This window comes from Oncorhynchus mykiss, chromosome 3, assembly GCF_013265735.2.
Source record: "Oncorhynchus mykiss isolate Arlee chromosome 3, USDA_OmykA_1.1, whole genome shotgun sequence".
NCBI classification, from domain to species: Eukaryota; Metazoa; Chordata; class Actinopteri; order Salmoniformes; family Salmonidae; genus Oncorhynchus; species Oncorhynchus mykiss.
The window spans coordinates 67,495,428-67,517,191 of NC_048567.1; the positions used below are offsets into that span (position 1 = coordinate 67,495,428).

Here is a 21,764-nt window from a genome sequence, read left to right on the forward strand (position 1 = left end):
CTAGAAATAGCATTGTCGTTACTAACAAAATGTCCCCAGGTGGTACATTTTTTGTTTACTATTCTTCTGGGGACTTCTGGTCACCACAAGTATAGTTAAATATGTACACACACACACACACACACACACACACACACACACCATTGATAAGCACTTCTTCCCTCTCTCAGTCCTAAACCCAAACCAGAGGGAATGGTGCGCTCCCCTCCAGTCATGTCCCCCTCCGGTGGCGCCGCCCAGATGGACTCCAAACTTCCCAATCAGAGCAAACCAGGAAGCGCCGGCAGCCAATCGCAGGCCTCGCCATGCGACCCCAAGACAGTGGGTGGTAAGGGCTCCCAGCAGGGCGGCATGTCAGGGGTGGGTCCAGGAGGTATGGGGGGTCTGAAGAATGGCCAGGGCCTGAACTCTGGGGGACAGGGGACAAAGGTCAAGGTGAAGAGGGAGAGGAGCACCTCAGTGGAGTCCTACAACGAGCAGCAGCCAGGCATAGCCACGCCCACCAGCGACGACAAGGGTGAGTAGTACACTGCACTCTAAATAGCGGTCAAATATGTCAATTGGTATTAAGTAGTGTACTTTTTTTTACAAATCCTAACCTACACTTTCTAAACTTCCATCTCCATGAAACTAAGTGCTTACATCTTGCCTCTGACATGATGCTGAAGTTCGTGGGCATGTTACGTGTACATGTTGTCTGTGTGAACATGTGGTGTTGTGGCTGTAGAAACATCAGCAGGCCCCTGAAAGCGTGTCATTATGGTCACACACTGACTTGATATGCTGCTCTCTCTCCTCTCCTCCTGGGAGTCTGGTGGACAGGACTGGGCTTTGATAAAGGGGAGGAAGGGAGTGTGTTTGTGTATTATTGATAGAGAGCTCAGCTGTAACTGTATAAGTGCGGCACCCGGTTACACACTGACTGTGTGTGTGTACAGACAGTAACAGGGTGAAGAGGATGTGTGTGGCTGAGAGGAGGCAGCCCTACAGTGGAGCTGACTGGTGTTCTGGAGGAGAGAGTGATGAGGACGACAAAGGATTCTTCAGTGAGTGTCTGTCCTTCCGTCATCCCCATTTCCACCTGCTACTGTAAACTACAGTAATATGATCCTCTGTCCCTCCCCAGACTGTAACTCCAGTGACGTGAAGCCCCAGGACTCCAACTCCCATCCTCCCCCCAACGCCGGACTCAGCCGCTCCTCCACACCCTCCCACAATGCACTAGGAGGCCAGGGCGCAGCGTCGGAGTCGGGTGGTCAGAAGGCTGGGTCTAAAGTGGTTTATGTCTTCACTACAGAGATGGCCAACAAGTAAGGGAGATCGCAGGGAAACCATGTTAATGGTCCTAATTGCCCATGATGTGTTAGTGATTGAGCTGTAGTAATTGTAGTTGCAGTGTGTGACGTGTTCCCTCAGCAAACTCAGTGTTCCACACACCAGGTTATTCTGAGCTTGGTTTGGATAGACCACACACACCTGAGAAAGGAGTGGAGTTATCAAATCCAGAAATCTGGCTCTCCTCCTAACATGTGAAAGCCTGCAGTTATGCCTTGTTTTCAGTGTGCTTGCCTGAAAGTGTGTTCTTCTTTCAGTTGTCTCCGATTTACACTGTCCTCTGAACGGAAAAGGAGATGAAAGTGGAAGATGTGTGTGAAACTGTTTGTTTAGTCTGTCGACCTCGGCATTTCCTTCATGCCCTCTGCTAACACTGCCCTCATTCTGCTGCCACAGACACAAATGTGACTGTCTGGTCTCTGTTCCTCAGGGCTGCTGATGCTGTTCTAACAGGCCACTCAGAAAACATCATCAACTTCCACATGAGAAACATCTCCAACAGCAAGGACAAGATCCCCCTCCCACCCCTGGTAATAACACACACACTGCCATGATGTGATGACTAGACATGTAACTTGGCATACAGTCAGCTTTGATAAATACTTGATTTACAAACCCTAATTTACTCAAACCTCATTTCTTATCCTGCTGCCTCTATCTCCTATCGCTTTTTCCTTTCTCTGTTTTAGAACGATCAGGCAAGACCCCTCCGAGGAGACTCCAAGCCCTCCCAGCAGTCCTCATCTCATTCCTCAGACAAGAACCACCAGACAGGGTCTAAACCTGGCCCGACTGATCAAGTGCCACCCCAGCCCCCTCCCCAGGGGGTAAAGCCTGGTTCACTCACCCAGGATGGGGCCTCCTCAGCAGACATGGACCCCAAGAACCTCCATGGCAGCAGCCCTGGTAATACCATGGGTCCAGGTGACCAGACCCCTGGGTGCCAGCCCCAGTCTGAGCAGGGCATGCCTCCTCTGAACCCCCCTCAGCCTGGTGAAGGAGGAGGGCTGGGGCCCATAGGGATGGGTCAGCCTGGTCTGACCCCCCAGCAGCAACAGCAGCAACTGGCCCAGGAACTTCTCAACATGGAGGCTAACACAGAGGGCCTGTCCCAGGAACAGCTAGAGCACCGCCAGCGCTCCCTCCAGACCCTGCGAGACATCCAGCGCATGCTCTTCCCGGATGACCGCGATGCCCCACCGCCACCCGGTCCTATTGGGGGACTCCCCCAGTCCCATGACGGCATGCCCGATGGGGGGCCCAGGAGGCCGGAGCAGGGCCCTCTCCAGGCCATGATGGCCCAATCCCAGAGCCTAGGTCCACCAGGGGGTTTGGGAGGGTCCCGACCCCAGGGAACCCCATTTGGCCCCCCACATGGTCACCCCAGAGACATGCCCCCTTTCCCAGATGAGCTGGGCCACATGATGGGTCCTGGAGGGTGTGGGGATGGAGATCACATGACCCCAGAGCAGGTGGCCTGGCTGAAGCTGCAGCAGGAGTTCTACGAGGAGAAGAAGAGGAAACAGGAAATGCATCACCGCCCACTTCCTCCCGACATGATGATGCACCCTCACGGGCCGCGCGGCATGATGCGAGGGCCCCCACCACCCTACCAGATGGGACCCGGAGAGGTGTGGGGGCCAGGAGGGCCACCAGAGCACTATCACGATCGCATGGCCATGGGCCCCAGAGGGATGCCTCCTCACATGCAGAGGATGCCTGGGTTCCCCCAGGGCATGATGAACCCTGACATGGAGGGACCCCCCAGGCCCGGGATGGGCTGGCCTGAAGACATGCCCCCGAGGATGGGGGACGGCCGGGGGTTCCCAGGAGGGCCAGGGGGTATGTTCGGAGGTCCAGGGGTGCGGGGAGAGCGCTTCCCCAACCCCCAGTCAGTCCAGGAGGCCATGTTTCACCAGGGCATGGGGGGCGACAAGGGACCGGGCCTTCCTCCACAGATGATGATGGAGATGCAGAGGATGATGGGACACCAAAGAGGTGGCATGGAGCCGGGCAACGGGGGCGGGATGATGTTTCCCAGGATGCCCGGCGAGGGCCCCATGAGCCCCTCTTCCAGACTGGTTGTGATGGGGAGCCGGGACATGGGCCCTGAGTTTGGCATGGGCCCCCATGGGAACCCCCAGCTACGAGAGGGGCCTATGAACATGAGCCCAGACGAGATGATGAGAATGAGAGGGCATCCAATGGACAACATGGGGCCCCAGGGAAGGCAGATGCACTTCACAGACCAGCCCCAGCCAGGGGACTTCCCCATGGGACCCGCACGGCCCTTCCCTGGTGGTCCTGGCGGTATGAGGGGCCCTCATGGAGAGCAGGTCTATGCTGGTCCGGAGCACAGGACCACCCCTACGGGGGGCAATGGCCGCCTCAACCACCACCCGCCCTCCGCCGGACCACCCCAGGGCCAGAGGGGACGTAAGCCTGCAGAGCTGATCATCCAGCCAGGAGGGGGCAGCTCACCCAGTATTAACCCCCTCAAGTCCCCTCCTTTGAGGCAGGTGCAGTCCCCCATGATGGGCTCTCCCTCTGGGAACCTCAAGTCCCCCCAGACCCCCTCCCAGCTGGCTGGTATGCTTTCCGGCCCTCCGGGACCCAATGGCCCCCCTAACACTGCCAACTCGGCTCCCATGAAGTCTCCTCACTCTATGATGGGGTCTGCTGGTGCCTCCCCTGTAAATATGAGGTCCCCGTCCCTCCCCAACCCTTCTCCAGGGTGGGCCTCTTCCCCAAAACCCCCCATGCCCAGCCCAGGAATCCCTCAGCAGCAAGGGGGTAAAACCCCCCTCAGTATGACCTCACCTAACATGATGGGAAATATGGAGCAAGGTACAGTACTTTTCTGGATTTCTCTTCTTTCTCCCTCCACTGCTCTCTTCTCGCTCTCCTTTCTCCCTCCACTGCTCTCTTCTCGCTCTCCTTTCTCTTCTTTCTCCCTCCACTGATCTCTTCTCGCTCTCCTTTCTCCCTCTACTGCTCTCTTCTTGCTCTCCTTTCTCTTCTTTCTCCCTCCACTGATCTCTTCTCACTCTCCTTTCTCTTCTTTCTCCCTCCACTGCTCTCTTCTCGCTCTCCTTTCTCTTCTTTCTCCCTCTACTGCTCTCTTCTCGCTCTCCTTTCTCCCTCCACTGCTCTCTTCTTGCTCTCCTTTCTCTTATTTCTCCCTCCACTGCTCTCTTCTCGCTCTCCTTTCTCTTCTTTCTCCCTCCACTGCTCTCTTCTCGCTCTCCTTTCTCTTCTTTCTCCCTCCACTGCTCTCTTCTCGCTCTCCTTTCTCTTCTTTCTCCCTCTACTGCTCTCTTCTCGCTCTCCTTTCTCCCTCCACTGCTCTCTTCTCGCTCTCCTTTCTCTTCTTTCTCCCTCCACTGCTCTCTTCTCGCTCTCCTTTCTCTTCTTTCTCCCTCTACTGCTCTCTTCTCGCTCTCCTTTCTCCCTCCACTGCTCTCTTCTCGCTCTCCTTTCTCTTCTTTCTCCCTCCACTGCTCTCTTCTCACTCTCCTTTCTCCCTCCACTGATCTCTTCTCGCTCTCCTTTCTCTTCTTTCTCCCTCCACTGCTCTCTTCTCGCTCTCCTTTCTCTTCTTTCTCCCTCTACTGCTCTCTTCTCGCTCTCCTTTCTCCCTCCACTGCTCTCTTCTCGCTCTCCTTTCTCGTCTTTCTCCCTCCACTGCTCTCTTCTTGCTCTCCTTTCTCTTCTTTCTCCCTCCACTGCTCTCTTCTCACTCTCCTTTCTCCCTCCACTGCTCTCTTCTCGCTCTCCTTTCTCTTCTTTCTCCCTCCACTGCTCTCTTCTCGCTCTCCTTTCTCTTCTTTCTCCCTCCACTGCTCTCTTCTCGCTCTCCTTTCTCTTCTTTCTCCCTCCACTGCTCTCTTCTTGCTCTCCTTTCTCTTCTTTCTCCCTCCACTGCTCTCTTCTTGCTCTCCTTTCTCTTCTTTCTCCCTCCACTGCTCTCTTCTTGCTCTCCTTTCTCTTCTTTCTCCCTCCACTGCTCTCTTCTCACTCTCCTTTCTCTTCTTTCTCCCTCCACTGCTCTCTTCTCGCTCTCCTTTCTCTTCTTTCTCCCTCCACTGCTCTCTTCTCGCTCTCCTTTCTCTTCTTTCTCCCTCTACTGCTCTCTTCTCGCTCTCCTTTCTCCCTCCACTGCTCTCTTCTCGCTCTCCTTTCTCTTCTTTCTCCCTCCACTGATCTCTTCTCGCTCTCCTTTCTCCCTCCACTGCTCTCTTCTCACTCTCCTTTCTCTTCTTTCTCCCTCCAATGATCTCTTCTCGCTCTCCTTTCTCCCTCCACTGATCTCTTCTCGCTCTCCTTTCTCTGTTTTCTCCCTCTACTGCTCTCTTCTCACTCTCCTTTCTCTTCTTTCTCCCTCCACTGCTCTCTTCTCACTCTCCTTTCTCTTCTTTCTCCCTCCACTGATCTCTTCTCGCTCTCCTTTCTCTGTTTTCTCCCTCTACTGCTCTCTTCTCACTCTCCTTTCTCTTCTTTCTCCCTCCACTGCTCTCTTCTCGCTCTCACATCTTTCTCTTACCTGCTGTGATAAACAACATTACTAATGTTGAGTTCAAGACAGAGATACTATTCATTTTGAAAGTTTTTTTTTAATACTTACTACCTGATGGAGATGCATGATTGGGTGAAGATGACATCATGTCTTGAATAGAGGGCTGTTTTGTAACGTCCCTCCTCCTGCAGCACTCTGTCTGTTGTCCAGGCAGTCTAAACAGACCTCTGTTGTATATCTGGGAGTACAGGCTAGAATTTGTCTCCATCAGCTTCAAATCAAATCATTTATAAGTCAATAAGTCAATTGAAAGCATCATTCTCATCCATGTAAACACATTTTCCCTAATCAAAAAACATTTTCCCATTTCAGGTAAATTGCTCCCCCTTGTGGCAATGTAACTTCACTGTATCTAAATTCATTAAAGTCATTATTTACAATTGACATGTATGTCAATCTGAAACGGGTTTGACACATTGTCCCTTCTTTCAAGTAACCAGGGTAAACCAGGGTATTTTTAGCTACTTAATGAATAGGACTCATGTAAAGAGTTTACTTTCATATCTCTCACCTCTCCACAGGTGGTAATGGCCCCCTCTCGGCCCCCCCCTCGTCAGGAGCCCAGTCTGGCTCCATGCCCCTCCAGGGGGGTCCAGGCAGTGCCCCGACCGGCAGCCCTTACTCCCTACCCCCTGAACCTACGCTATCCCAGAACCCCCTCTCCATCATGATGTCACGCATGTCCAAATTCGCCATGCCCAGCTCCACCCCCCTCTATCATGATGCCATCAAGACCGTGGCGAGCTCAGATGACGACTCGCCCCCTGCGCGCTCCCCGAACCTGCCCTCCATGAACAACAACGGTGAGTGGACGGAGACATGCTTAGATGTCATGTTATACCTCTTTCAAATAAATAAGTATTTTGAGATTTAATGTATATATTCTGTAACACTTTTCCTTGGGGTTTGACTTTATGGTTTACCTGACATGATTGAAGAGGAATTAAATTATAACATGCTGTCTGTGCACTAATGTCCCTCTCTCTCTCTGTGGCCCTCTGTAGGTATGGGAATGAACCACCACCAAGGTCCTCCTCGTATGATGGGCCCCGGCTCCTCTGGCCCCATGCCTGTCCTCAGTCCCCTGGGTATGACCCCCGTGGGTTCACAGCCTCTCTCCCACGGCATGCCCCAGCAGATGCCGTCCCCAAACCCCCCCAACATGGGCCCTGGCCCGGGCATGATGCCTCATGGCATGATGATGCATCCCAACCCCCAGGACCAAGGCATGGGTAACCCCCAGATGATGCCCCAGGGGCGCATGGGCTACCCCCACCGAGGGCAGGGCTACCCCCTCCCCCAGTCCCCCTCCCAGCAGGGCGCCTACTCCCCCCACAATGGCCCTGTGCCCCAGGGCTTCCCAGGACACCCCATGGGCTTCCAGGGAGAAGGGGGTCCTATGGGGGGTCGGATGGGGAACATGCCTCCTGGAGGTGGAGGCGATGGAGGTAGGCCCAACAACCCTGGAGGACCACAGTTCAACATGCACGGAGAGTTCAGTGATGTAGACCTGCATGAGGTGATGCGAACCGGAGCGTCCGGTATGCCAGAGTTTGACCTGTCCAGGATCATCCCATCAGAAAAGCCCAGCCAGACGCTGTCCTACTTCCCTAGGGGAGGAGGAGATGGCCCCAGCCCAGGGGGGAAACCTCCACACATGCAGGGAATGATGCAGGGGATGATGGGGGAGGGCCCCCCAAGAATGGGCATGCCCATGCAGGGGCTGGGGGGGATGCCCGGGGGGCTGGGAGGCACTATGGGCCCCCAGGATATGCCCATGGGAAACCCTTCCCATAATCCTATGAGGGCACATGGGCCCCCAGGGTTCATGGGTCAGGGTATGATGGGACCTCAGCACCGGATGATGTCACAGGGGGGTCCAGCGGGCATGATGCAGGGAAAGGAGAGGGGGGTACTCTACAACCACCCTGGGCCTGGGGGGTCGCCCAACATGATGATGTCTCTGCAAGGCATGGGTGTCCCCCCCCAGCAGACGACGATGATGATGATGGGGGGGCAGATGAGGCCACGTGGCATGGACATGGGGTTCAGCCCAGGGCCTGGAATGTTCTAACACACAACTCATAGAACCATGGACCTCGAATGTTGTGAGCTCATATACAGAATTGGATGGAATGTGTCACGGCAGAAAAGAGAGAGATGGATTAAAACATAGAAAGTAAGGAATGACAGACAGAGATTGGTACTCTGGCATGAAACATGTATCGGAGAGGAGTGATGCCGTTAATGGCTTGTGGGGTCTACATAGCCCAGTACTTGTCTTTTGCCACAAGCATTTAATTTGGTCTGAATGTATGGGATTGTTGTGCTTCAATGTCACAATTAAACTGTTCCTCAAGTGTTTTTTTTGTGTTAAACCTATAAGGTTTGAGTGTCGAAGAGGAATGAGATAAACCACCTTGGAGGACTGTACCGCTAGCTTGCTGTAAATCAACTTTTTCAAATCAGTAAACAAAATCAACAACGGATTTTCCCAGCAAAGGATAAGGAACTTAATAATGGAATAAAAAGACTTTGTGAAATAAAATCGTATTTTGTGAAGATTAATGGAATTATATCTTCTCTAGCTCCATCGTTTTGACTATTTCTGTCCTGTGTGTGTGTGTGTGTGTGTGTGGGTACGAGCCTGCGACGGTGTGTGTTTTGTGTTGTAAGTATGTATAGGAATTCTATCAGTGACCTCTAAGCTCTCTTACCCACCTTTTCATTGGGGGAGGGATGCCACTCTAAAGAACAGTACTGTTTACCATTGGTGGGATATTTTCATTTTTGTCTTTTAATTTCCTTTAAATCCATTGTATAACAAACCAAACTATGACCTCATAGAGATAATGGTATTATTAAAAAAGCACAAACATTGATAAACTGTAGTGTCTTCTTTCTCCCATTTCAACTCTTCTACCAGACAGTTTGTGTGCCATTTCTGATTCCTGTTGCTGTTGGGTCTTCTGTTGACTCTGGGATTTCATTCCCACAGCATTAATCTGATAGAAGATTAACTGAGTGGGACCAGACATAACAGGTGAGCTAGGGCTCTACTCTTTTCTGGTATATGTCGGCTCAATAGGAAATTGCTTTCAAATTTCAAGCACACACACACACTATAGTGCTGATCTTCGGCGATACATATTGAATCGAGCCAGTGTATCAAGAAAGCCAGACGCCAACCAGAGTTCTTCCTGGCCATGCTTCTAACCACCAAATGACACTTAAACTAAAATGTGTATACATTGTACTATAAATTGGTAAGTCAGAGCCTCCTATCACATTCATTTGTGTGTGTATGTATGTGTGTGTATATATATATATATATATATACACACACAGTTGAAGTCAGAAGTTTACATACACCTTAGCCAAATTAATTTAAACTCCGTTTTACACAATTCCTGGCATTTAATCCAAGTAAAAATTCCCTGTTTTAGGTCAGTTAGGATCACCACTTTATTTTGAGAATGTGAAATGTCAGAATAATAGTAGAGAATGATTTATTTCAGATTTTCTTTCATCACATTCCCGGTGGGTCAGAAGTTTACATACACTCAATTGGTATTTGGTAGCATTGCCTTTAAATTGTTTAACTTGGGTGAAATGTTTCAGGTAACCTTCCACAAGCTTCCCACAATAAGTTGGGTGAATTTTGGCCCATTCCTCCTGACAGAGCTGGTGTAACTGAGTCAGGTTTGTAGGCCTCCTTGCTCGCACATGCTTTTTCAGTTCTGCCCACAAATGTTCAATGGGATTGAGGTCAGGGCCTCATGATGCATATATTTTGTAAAGTGCACCAGTTCCTCCTGCAACAAAGCACCCCCGTGCTTCACGGTTGGGATGGTGTTCTTCGGCTTGCAAGCCTCCCCCTTTTCCCCCCAAACATAACCATGGTCATTATGGCCAAACAGTTCTATGTTTGTTTCATCAGACCAGAGGACATCTCTCCAAAAAGTATGATCTTTGTCCACATGTGCAGTTGCAAACCGTAGCCTGACTTTTTTATGGCGGTTTTGGAGCAGTGGCTTCTTCATTGCTGAACGGCCTTTCAGGTTGTTGATTATAGGACTCGTTTTACTGTGGGTATAGATACTGTTGTACCTGTTTCCTCCAGCATCTTCACAAGGTCCTTGCTGTTGTTCTGGGATTGATTTGCACTTTTCGCACAAAAGTACGTTCATCTCTAGGAGACAGAATGCGTCTCCTTCCTGAGCGGTATGATGGCTGCGTGCTATTGCTTGTAAAAATGAACGTGGTACCTTTAGGCGTTTGTAAATTGCTCCCAAGGATGAACCAGACTTGTGGAGGTCTGCAATTTTTTTCTGAGGTCTTGGCTGATTTCTTTTGATTTTCCCATGATGAAAAGCAAAGAGGCACTGAGTTTGAAGGTAGGTCTTGAAATACATCCACAGGGACACCTCCAATTGACTCAAATGATGTCAATTAGCCTATCAGAAGCCTCTAAAGCCATGACATCGTTTTCTGGAATTTTCCAAGCTGTTTAAAGGCACAGTCAACTTAGTGTTTGTAAACTTCTGACCCACTGGAATTGTGATGCAGTGAATTATAAGTGAAATAATCTGTCTGTCAACAATTATTGGAAAAATGACTTGTCATGCACACAGTAGATGTCCTAACCGACTTGCCAAATCAATAGTTTTTTAACAAGGAATTTGTGGAGTGGTTGATAAACGAGTTTTAATGACTTCAACCTGTGTAAATTCCCGACTTTAACTATACAGTATCAGTCACATCTTTGGTCATGTTCACGTTGGTCAAACAAAAGCACCCTAATTATTGGCTGACAGTAGAGCCTACTGCAATGCAACCAAAGACAGTTGATAAATTATGTTCCACTCAGGTCGTTTACCAATGAAATAAATGGGCATTTCCGGTCTGCTTAATAGCGGGGTGGCTCTCCAATAGGCACTAATGCATTAGCAGCTGGGTCTGGTCATATTAGTTGGCTGTATAGATGGGTTGCTTGTTAAATAAGGATTTTTAAGCCTTGAGACATAGACTATATGTGTGCCATTCAGAGGGTGAATGGGCAATACAAGAAATGTAAATGCCTTTGAACAAGGTATGGTAGAAGGTGCCAGGCGCTGCTGTGTTTTTCACGCTCAATAGTTTCCTGTGTGTATTCAGAATGGTCTACCACCCAAACGACATCTAGCCAACCTGAATCAACTGTGGGAAGCATTGGAGTAAAAATGGGCCAGTATCCCTGTGGAACGCTTTAGACACCTTGTAGAGTCCATTAGGAAGTTGTTCCTAATATTTGGTATACTCAGTGTATATACCTGTTTAAATAGGTCCCCTTGGATCTACACATGTGCTTTGAGTGACATGGCTCTAGTTGAAGTGCATAGAAGCCCCTTGTGCACATCCTCATGACAACAAGCACCTTCATATGATCAGACAAAATCACATTTTCCATGTGTTTCCATTACTAATGGAAATCTCTCCCCCAAAGGGATGTCTGTATTTGTTTTTCATTTTCTTCCCATCTCCTGTATTCAGAGGGTGACCTTTCACTGGCATGCAGGGATATGAAACCAAAACAAGGGAGGGCTTTTCACTCCAAATGGATGTGAGATCAGAAACCGTTGTAGACCTACAGCACATAATGGCTTAGAAGGTCTTGGTATCCAACGGGGATAGACAAACAGTGACAAAGCATTGGAAAATGTAACTGAAATGAAGCCACAATGTACACTGCTAGCTTGCCTACAACAAGGCTTGTTTTGTTGGATAGGTCTAAGTGACTGGCTTGTAGTAATAAACACTGACCTTGCCTTTCTGTAAGCCTTTTATTCATCAGGGGCTGAGGGTGAGATATCATCTTAATGAACAGTGTGAAAAGAAACAACTGTAAAATGGTGGCAAACAGAACTGATCCAGAATGCAATTCAGCAATTCATTTTTGCTCCACTCCATTGAGCTTGACACAATGTGAAGCCCCCGCTCGAGCTACAGCCGGGGAGAGAGCAGTAATGATGCACACACACACACACACACACACACACACACACACACACACACACACACACACACACACACACACACACACACACACACACACACACACACACACACACACACACACACACACACACACACACATATGCAAACACACATACACACGCATGCATGCACAGTCCCTTACACACACACATGCACACACACATGCATGCACAGTCCCTTACACACAAAAAGGATCCTACATTCATATTCACCATAGGTAAGGTGGTCCTCTCCCTACCCCGTAAGGGGTGAGGGACCAGAGGTAGAGGAGCAGGACAAATGGGCAGAAGTCATCTCATTCCCCTTCATCATTGTTTACACAGTACCTGAACCAAACACTTATCAGCCATGGACAGAAATTGGTAAAACTTTATTTGGGTGGTCCGTCTGTGTATGTGCAACAGACTATCTATACACTATGCAGACTATCTACAGACTGCAACAGACTATCTGCATCAGTAACATTTCAACTAACTGCTGTGTCTCCTAGCCCTGACCTTAGCCCTAACCTTAACCCTTATCCTAACCCTAAACTGAACCCTAAGCCTAACAGTAACCTTAGCAAGCAGTTGCTTATCAACAGATAGTTTGTTGATAGTATGACCATGTACAGATGGACTATCCAGACAATAAAAATAAAAGGGCACCCAGAAATGTTAAACAAACATGCCTGTTTGTTTTTATGCCCTTGAGAAATGTAGAAACAGAGAGAGCGTGAGTGAGTTTGTGTGTGTTTGTGTGTGCAAGAGGGAGAGAGAGAAAAGAGAAAGGTAGGGGACAGAAAATGCATTCCTCTCTACCTTGTAGGCCTACCCAGTATCGAGGGCTTGGCTTGACAATCTCAGAATTAAATTAAACTTTTTGGTGTTTTGTAACAGATGTCTCTTTGCATTCATCAAAAGACAGATGTACAGTTTGGATTGATTTATTGGTTTTATTTGTCAGAAGAAAAAAAATCCACGTATACACTCATTTTTAAAAAAGCACAACAAAGTCGGGGACTTAATTCCATTGTGGTCCCTATTTTCTGACATAAATAGATATACAATTACATAGATACATACAGACAGATTCCAGATATATAGACAAAAAAAGGGCTTAACTTCCAGATGAGCATGAGGGGGGAGTTTGAGTCCAATTGTTCCAAGCTTGTTTTGGCTGGTCTGTAGCTTATTCTTTAGATGTTTGTGGCTGCTGGTGAACCATGACGAGCAGGCATAATCAAAGTGACACTGGCCTAGCACACTGCCAGAGTCTTCATGTCTCTGGCTACTGTGTTCTTAGGGACCTTCAATGCTGCAGAAATTTTGGGGCACCCGTCCCCAGATCTGTGCCTCGACACAGTCCTGTATCGGAGCTCTACGGACAATTCCTTCAACCTCATGGCTGGGTTCTTTACCTGACATGCACTGTCAACTGTGGGACCTTATATAGACAGGTGTGTGCCTTTCCAATATGTCCAATCAATTGAATTTGCCACATGTGGACTCCAATTAACTTGTAGAAACATCTCAAGGATGATCAATGGAAACAGGATGCACCTGAGCTGAATTTCGAGTCTCATAGCAAAGGGTCTGAATATTTATGTAATATGGTATTTATTTTTTATTTTTTGTTGACAGTGCATGGGTCTGAATTCTTATGTTCTAAAAACCTGTTTTCGCTTTGTCATTATGGGTTACTGTGTGTAGATTGATGATGACAAAACATTTATTTAATCCATTTTAAAATAAGGCTGTAACATAATACAATGTGGAAAAAGTCCGAATGCATTGTATTTTATCTGTAGCCTAGTAAACGGTGTGCTTTCCAATGATGTCAGATAAAAAAATGTAATGACATGTACTTTACTTACATATAAGGCTGGATGTAAACCTCGTTATTAGCTAGGTTTCTACCAATTTCCAGACAGATTTTCATGCAAATATTCTAATATCCGCATAAAAACAATGTGTATTTTCCCTCCAGAGATCTATTTCCATCAAATTGACTTGTTTTGGATAAAAAGCTGTGCGTGACGACGTATTACACATAACATACTTGTCCTGTTACATTCCCATGCCCCTGTTACATTCCCATTCACCTGTTACATTCCCATGCCCCTGTTACATTCCCATGCCCCTGTTACATTCCCATGCACCTGTTACATTCCCATGCACCTGTTACATTCCCATGCCCCTGTTACATTCCCATGCACCTGTTACATTCCCATGCCCCTGTTACATTCCCATGCCCCTGTTACATTCCCATGCACCTGTTACATTCCCATGCCCCTGTTACATTCCCATGCACCTGTTACATTCCCATGCACCTGTTACATTCCCATGCACCTGTTACATTCCCATGCACCTGTTACATTCCCATGCCCCTGTTACATTCCCATGCCCCTGTTACATTCCCATGCACCTGTTACATTCCCATGCCCCTGTTACATTCCCATGCACCTGTTACATTCCCATGCCCCTGTTACATTCCCATGCCCCTGTTACATTCCCATGCCCCTGTTACATTCCCATGCCCCTGTTACATTCCCATGCCCCTGTTACATTCCCATGCCCCTGTTACATTCCCATGCCCCTGTTACATTCCCATGCCCCTGTTACATTCCCATGCCCCTGTTACATTCCCATGCCCCTGTTACATTCCCATGCACCTGTTACATTCCCATGCACCTGTTACATTCCCATGCCCCTGTTACATTCCCATGCACCTGCTACATTCCCATGCCCCTGTTACATTCCCATGCACCTGTTACATTCCCATGCCCCTGTTACATTCCCATGCCCCTGTTACATTCCCATGCACCTGTTACATTCCCATGCACCTGTTACATTCCCATGCACCTGTTACATTCCCATGCACCTGTTACATTCCCATGCCCCTGTTACATTCCCATGCCCCTGTTACATTCCCATGCCCCTGTTACATTCCCATGCCCCTGTTACATTCCCATGCCCCTGTTACATTCCCATGCCCCTGTTACATTCCCATGCACCGATTTAAATGGGTTTCCATTGCCTTTTCAACTCTACTGATTGTTTTGTCCCCCCCAAAAAATGGTGTTACAGTATACAGTGCATTCGGAAAGTATTCAGACCCATTGACTTTTAACACATTTTGTTACGTTACAGACGTTTTCTAAAATGGAGTACATAAAGAAATGTACTCATCATTCTACACACAATACCCCATGATGACGAAGTGAAAACAGGTTTTTAGATATCAATCAATCAAATGTATTTATAAAGCCCTTTTTACATCAGCTGATGTCACAAAGTGCTATACAGAAACCCAGCCTGAATCCCCAAACAGCAAGCAATGCAGATGTAGAAGCATTAGTTTGATTTGTTTTCATGTATTTAAAAAAATATAAAATAAATACCATATTACATAAATATTCAGACCCTTTGCTATGAGACTCAAAATTGAGCTCAGGTGCATCCTATTTCCATTCATCATCCTTGAGAGGTTTCTACAACTTGATGGAGTCTGGGGTAAATTCAATTAATTGGACATGATTTGAAAAGGCACACGACACACCTGTCTATGTAAGGTCCCATATTTGACAGTGCATGCTAGAACAAAAACCAAGCCATGAGGTCAAAGGAATTGTCCGTAGAACTCCAAAACGGGATTGTGTCGAGGCACAGATCTGGAGAAGGGTGCCCCAAAAATTTCTGCAGCATTGAAGGTCCCCAAGAACACAGTGGTCTCCATCATTCATAAATGGAAGAAGTTTGGAACCACCAAAACTCTTCCTAGAGCTGGCCGCCAAGCCAAACTGAGCAATCGGGGGAGGAGAGCCTTGGTCAGCGAGGTGATCAAGAACCCGATGGTCACTCTGACAGAGCTCCAGAGTTCCTCTGAGGAGATGGGAGAACCTTCCAGAAGGACAACCATCTCTGCAGCACTCCACTAATCAGGCCTTTATGGTAGAGTGGCCAGATGGAAGCCACTCCTCAGTAAAAGGCACATGACAGCCCGCTTGGAGTTTGTCGAAGGCAACCTAAAGTACTCTGACCATGAGAAACAAGATTCTCTGTTCTGATGAAACCAAGATTGAGCACTTTGGCCTGAATGCCAAGCGTCACGTCTGAAGGACATGGTGGTGGCAGCATCATGCTGTGGGGAAGATTTTCGGCGGCAGGGACTGGGAGACTAGTCAGGATTGAGGCAAAGAGGACAACGACCCTAAGCACATAGCCAAGAAAACGCAGGAGTGGCTTCGGGACAAGTCTCTGAATGTCCTTGAGTGGCCCAGCCAGAGCCCAGACTTGAACCCGATCTAACATATCTGGAGAGACCTGGAAATAGTTGTGCAGCGATGCTCCCCATCCAACCTGACAGAGCTTGAGAGGATCTGCAGAGAAGAATGGGAGAAACTCCCCAAATACAGGTGTGCCACGGTTGTAGCTTCATACCCAAGAAGACTTGAGTCTGTAATCGCTGCCAAAGGGGACAAACAAAGTACTGAGTAAAGGGTCTGAATACTTATGTAAATGTGATATTTTCCTTTTTTCCTTTTCATAAATGTGCAAACATTTCTAAGAACCTGTTTTTGTTTTGTCATTATGGGGTATTGTGTGTAGATTGATGAGGGAAAACAACTATTTAATCAGTTTTAGATTAAGGCTCTAGCGTAACAAAATGTGGAAAAAGCCAAGGGGTCTGAATACTTTCTGAATGCACTGTATAGCGAATGTACCCACTCTGGTCATGGCACTTGTGCTCTAGCCAACAGCTCACAGATAGAGTGCGAGTATAGACTACATGAGATTATTATGGACAAAAGAGCAATATTATTTGTATTTGTCAAACTGCAGCCAAGCATCGATCAAAACATCAAGACCCTCAATATTTATTGAAAAAGAGCATCAAGCTCATCACCCTGCATTTTCAACACCCTGCGAAGTTCATCATAATTTATTTAATCTGTAGCCTAATAAACCACATGCTTTCCCGGGTCGTAGTGGCAGGACTACCCAACATGTCATCGCGTGACTACAATTTTACTTTGATATGATGCTAATTATAACAATGTGTGCATAAAGGCATTTCTACTGCCAATTCTCGCATAATGAATTTTACCGTCACAAAAAGATTTCACTTTGTCTTGAGTATTTTGTTTCGTCAACATTTGGAAAGTTTACAGACACAAATGCTGTTTCCATCAGGCCTGTCATTTTTCATCCGACATGTACTTTACGTTCATAAAAAGGTTGAATGGGAACCTGGTTAGTGTCAAGTGTTTTGAGGATGCTGGAATTAGATTTTGGACAAACTTGCACATACCTACAGGATACTTTTGAAGTAGCCTATCAGATTAAAACATTGTGACTGTTTGACCACGTATAAAATGTAATAGATTTTAAAAGTTACATGATAAATATTTAGGTTCTAGGTTCTAGGTTCTAGGTGCGTGATGAATAGCTGCTCGGATTGGAGAGGAGGCAGAGCGGCCGTTGAAGCTGTTGAAATCGCTCTGCCATTGCCTGGTTGCAAAAATTCTAATTCAAATTTCAGTTTTTGTGACAAAACAAGCAAGTATAGTGTAGATAATCATTGTACAATCTAAACCGCTGTGAAATATATTTTACATAACCAAAAATATTGTGTTTCCAGCTGGTTCAAGCTGGTGAACAAATCCGGAAGTAAAAGATGCAAAAACAAAATTTAGAACACATAGAACAGATCTACTGCTTCATAGACTCGCTTTCAATGAGAATGACAGATCTATAACTCACATTTCTATGCGAATTTGGTTAAGGCGCCCAAAAAGTTAAATATTGCGTCTTTAAGCTTTGCTGAATAACTCTGCCTGCAGGGGGCGTATGTGGCCACGTTATTTCAGGATGACTTGATGATCTGCAATAGGCAGCGCATCTCAGTACCAGAAGCATAAATACAGCCAGACTGGTCTGCTACTGTGCCTTTCTAGACGCTATATACTGTCCAGAGTAGACACACTACTTATCCAAATGTAAAGAAACATTCAAATCACAGGGATTTTGCACCGTTATTGAAATTCCATTTTCACTGCAGCCTAGAGTTGAATTTTGTACTCACTTGAAAACAATAAATGCATATATTCATTGCATTGTGGTGTTGTAGGCTAGTCTACGTTATTAATAGGGGAGATTTTTGAGCTGTGTGTCTCATGTCTTCACTGTTTTTTCATGCAATCTTTCATGGACACAATCCACCTACCGCTATTGTCATAGATAGACAATTAGACTGGAAGACTATATTGACCTGTGGTATAGTAAAAGTTAGCACACGGAAAAGTGTAGTGCAAAAGGGAAGCACCAAAACAGATGAGGAAATTTAGCTAAGATGGAAGAAACTATCTAGTAAACCTTTTGGTAGCAAGATTACAAGATTGTTATATTTATGCACCAAATGGTTGTTTTATTTAACAGACTAAGGTTTTTAGGACACTCTCTCTCCTTTCCGAGTTAACTCTGGGACTAAACACCTCCCTCTGCAACTGGATCCTGGACTTCCTGATGGAACTCCCCCAAGTGGTAAGAGTAGGCAACAGTACATCTGCCACGCTGATCCTTAACACTGGGGCCCCTCAGGGGTGTGTACAGTCCCCTCCTGTATTCCCTGTTCACCCACGACTGTGTGGCCAAACACGACTCCACCACCATCATTAAGTTTGCTGACGACACAACAGTGTCACATCAGAGTGATCTTCCTCAATGGAGGTCAGAGTGAGCTTCCTCAATGTGAGCAAGACAAAGGAGCTGATCATGGACTACAGGAAAAGGCGGGCCGAACAGGCCCCCATTAACATTGACGGGCTGTAGTGGAGCTGTTCGAGAGTTTCAAGTTCCTTGGTGTCTGCATCACCAACGAACTATCATGGTCCAAACACACCAAGACAGTCGTGAAGAGGGCACGACAAAACCTTTTCCCCCTCAGGAGACTGAAAAGATTTGGCATGGGTCCCCAGATCCTCAAAAGTTTCTACAGCTGCACCATCGAGAGCATCCTGACCAGTTGCATCACCGCCTGGTATGGCAACTGCTCAGCATCTGACTGGAGGACGCTACAGAGGGTAGTGTGAACGGGCCAAGCTTCCTGCCATCCAGGACCCATATAATAGGCGGTGTCAGAGGAAAGCCCATAAAATTGTCAGAGACTTCAGTCACCCAAGTAATAGACTGTTTTCTCTGCTACCGCACGGCAAGCAGTACCAGAGAGCCAAGGCTTGGACCAAAAGACTCCTCAACAGGTTCTACCTCCAAGCCATTATACTGCTGAACAATTCATAAAAATCGCCATTGATTTACATCCCCCCTCTCGTACACTGCTGCTACTCGCTGTTTGTTTGTTACTTATGCATAGTCACTTTGCTCCCACCTACATGTACATACTACCTCAAATAGCCTGTACCCCTGCACACTGACTCGGTACCGGTGCCCACTGTATATAGCCTCTTATTGTTATTGTATTACTTTTTATTTTAGTCTACTTGGTAAATATTTTCTTCTTCTTGAACTGCACTGTTGGTTAAAGGCATGTAAGTAAGCATTTGACAGTAAAGTCTACATTTGTTGTATTCGGCGCATTTGGCAAGTAAAGTTTGATTTGATTTGATAACTGAGAGGAGTGTTTATGGAGCTTGGGCTGGCAACTGATTAAGTGATGTCTCGGTGATACATTTTTTTTTTTTAACTGCTGAAAGGAAAATTCCAATCTAAAAGAATTCAGGGATGTAATTGTGACTTTGCACAATTTTTTATTTACCATTTTATTTAAATTTCACCTTTATTAATCAGGTAAGCTAGTTGAGAACAAGTTCTCATTTACAACTGTAACGTGGCCAAGATAAAGCAAAGCAAAGCAGTGCGACACTAACAACAACACAGAGTTACACATGGAATTAACAAGCGTACAGTCAATAACACAATAGAAAAAAAAGAAAGTATATATACAGTGTGTGCAAATGGTGTGAGGAGGTAAGGCAATAAATAGGCCATAGTAGCGAAGTAATTACAGTTCAGCAAATTAACACTGGAGTGATAGATGAGCAGATGATGATGTGCAACTAGAAATACTGGTGTGCAAAAGAGCAGAAAAGTAAATGAAAACAATATGGGGATGAGGTAGATAGATTGCGTGGGCTATTTACAGATGGGCTATGTACAGCTGCAGCGATCGGTTAGCTGCACAGATAGCTGATGTTTAAAGTTAGGGAGGGAAATATAAGTCTCCAGCTTCAGCAATTTTTGCAATTTGTTCCAGTCATTAGCACCAGAGAACTGGAAGGAAAGGCGGCCAAAGGAGGTGTTGGCTTTGTGGATGACCAGTGAGATATACCTGCTGGAGCGCGTGCTACGGATGGGTGTTGTTATCGTGACCAGTGAGCTGAGATAAGGCGGAGCATTACCTAGCATAGACTTAGAGAGCTGGAGCCAGTGGGTACTTGCGACAAAAATGTAGTGAGGGCCTGCCGACTAGAGCATATAGGTCGCAGTGGTGGTGGCTTCAGTGCAGTGGGTAGCTGGGAGGAGGTGCTCTTATTATTGATTGACTTTTCAGTGTCCCAAAACATTTTGGAGTTCGAGCTACAGGATGCAAATATCTGTTTGAAAAAGCTAACCTTTGCTTTCCTGACTGACGTTGTGTATTGGTTCCTGATTTCCCTGAAAAGTTGCATATCGTGGGGACTATTAGATGCTAGTGCAGTCTGCCACAGGATGTTTTTGTGCTGGTCGAGGGCAGTCAGGTCTGGAGTGAACCAAGGGCTATATCTGTTCTTAGTTCTACATTTTTTGAAAGGGGCATGCTCATTTAAGATCAGTTTTGCACATCGAGAGACTGAAATTTTTTCCCATTCCTCCTTGCAAAACAGCTCGAGCTCAGTGAGGTTGGATGGAGAGCATTTGTGAACAGCAGTTTTCAGTTCTTTCCACAGATTCTCGATTGGATTCAGGTCTGGACTTTGACTTGGCCATTCTAACACCTAGATATGTTTATTTTTGAACCATTCCATTGTAGATTTTGCTTTATGTTTTGGATCATTGTCTTTTTGGAAGACAAATCTCCGTCCCAGTCTCAGGTCTTTTGCAGACTCCATCAGGTTTTCTTCCAGAATGGTCCTGTATTTGGCTCCATCCATCTTCCCATCAATTTTAACCATCTTCCCTGTCCCTGCTGAAGAAAAGCAGGCCCAAACCATGATGCTGCCACCACCATGTTTGACAGTGGGGATGGTGTGTTCAGCTGTGTTGCTTTTACGCCAAACATAACGTTTTGCATTGTTGCCAAAAAGTTCAATTTTGGTTTCATCTGACCAGAGCACCTTCTTCCACATGTTTGGTGTGTCTCCCAGGTGGCTTGTGGCAAACTTTAAACAACACTTTTTATGGATATCTTTAAGAAATGGCTTTCTTCTTGCCACTCTTCCATAAAGGCCAGATTTGTGCAATATACGACTGATTGTTGTCCTATGGACAGAGTCTCCCACCTCAGCTGTAGATCTCTGCAGTTCATCCAGAGTGATCATGGGCCTCTTGGCTGCATCTCTGATCAGTCTTCTCCTTGTATGAGCTGAAAGTTTAGAGGGACGGCCAGGTCTTGGTAGATTTGCAGTGGTCTGATACTCCTTCCATTTCAATATTATCGCTTGCACAGTGCTCTTTGGGATGTTTAAAGCTTGGGAAATCTTTTTGTATCCAAATCCGGCTTTAAACTTCTTCACAACAGTATCTCGGACCTGCCTGGTGTGTTCCTTGTTCTTCATGATGCTCTCTGAGCTTTTAACGGACCTCTGAGACTATCACAGTGCAGGTGTATTTATACGGAG

The 21,764-nt window shown here is 46.7% G+C and overlaps 1 protein-coding gene across 5 annotated transcripts in view; it reads left to right on the forward strand.

Moving 5' to 3' along the window:
• LOC110520450 (B-cell CLL/lymphoma 9 protein) overlaps positions 1 to 8,797 on the forward strand; it is a 42,713-nt gene extending 33,916 nt beyond the window's left edge. For all 5 annotated transcript variants that reach the window (XM_036975005.1, XM_036975004.1, XM_036975001.1 and 2 more), the window contains 7 exons: positions 171 to 517; positions 939 to 1,046; positions 1,127 to 1,310; positions 1,766 to 1,865; positions 2,025 to 4,182; positions 6,433 to 6,714; positions 6,916 to 8,797. In XM_036975005.1, coding sequence (XP_036830900.1) covers positions 171 to 517; positions 939 to 1,046; positions 1,127 to 1,310; positions 1,766 to 1,865; positions 2,025 to 4,182; positions 6,433 to 6,714; positions 6,916 to 7,985 — 4,249 coding nt within the window. In that variant the 3' untranslated portion in view covers positions 7,986 to 8,797. The remainder of the gene's footprint in view (positions 1 to 170; positions 518 to 938; positions 1,047 to 1,126; positions 1,311 to 1,765; positions 1,866 to 2,024; positions 4,183 to 6,432; positions 6,715 to 6,915) is intronic.
• Positions 8,798 to 21,764: the final 12,967 nt, after the last annotated feature.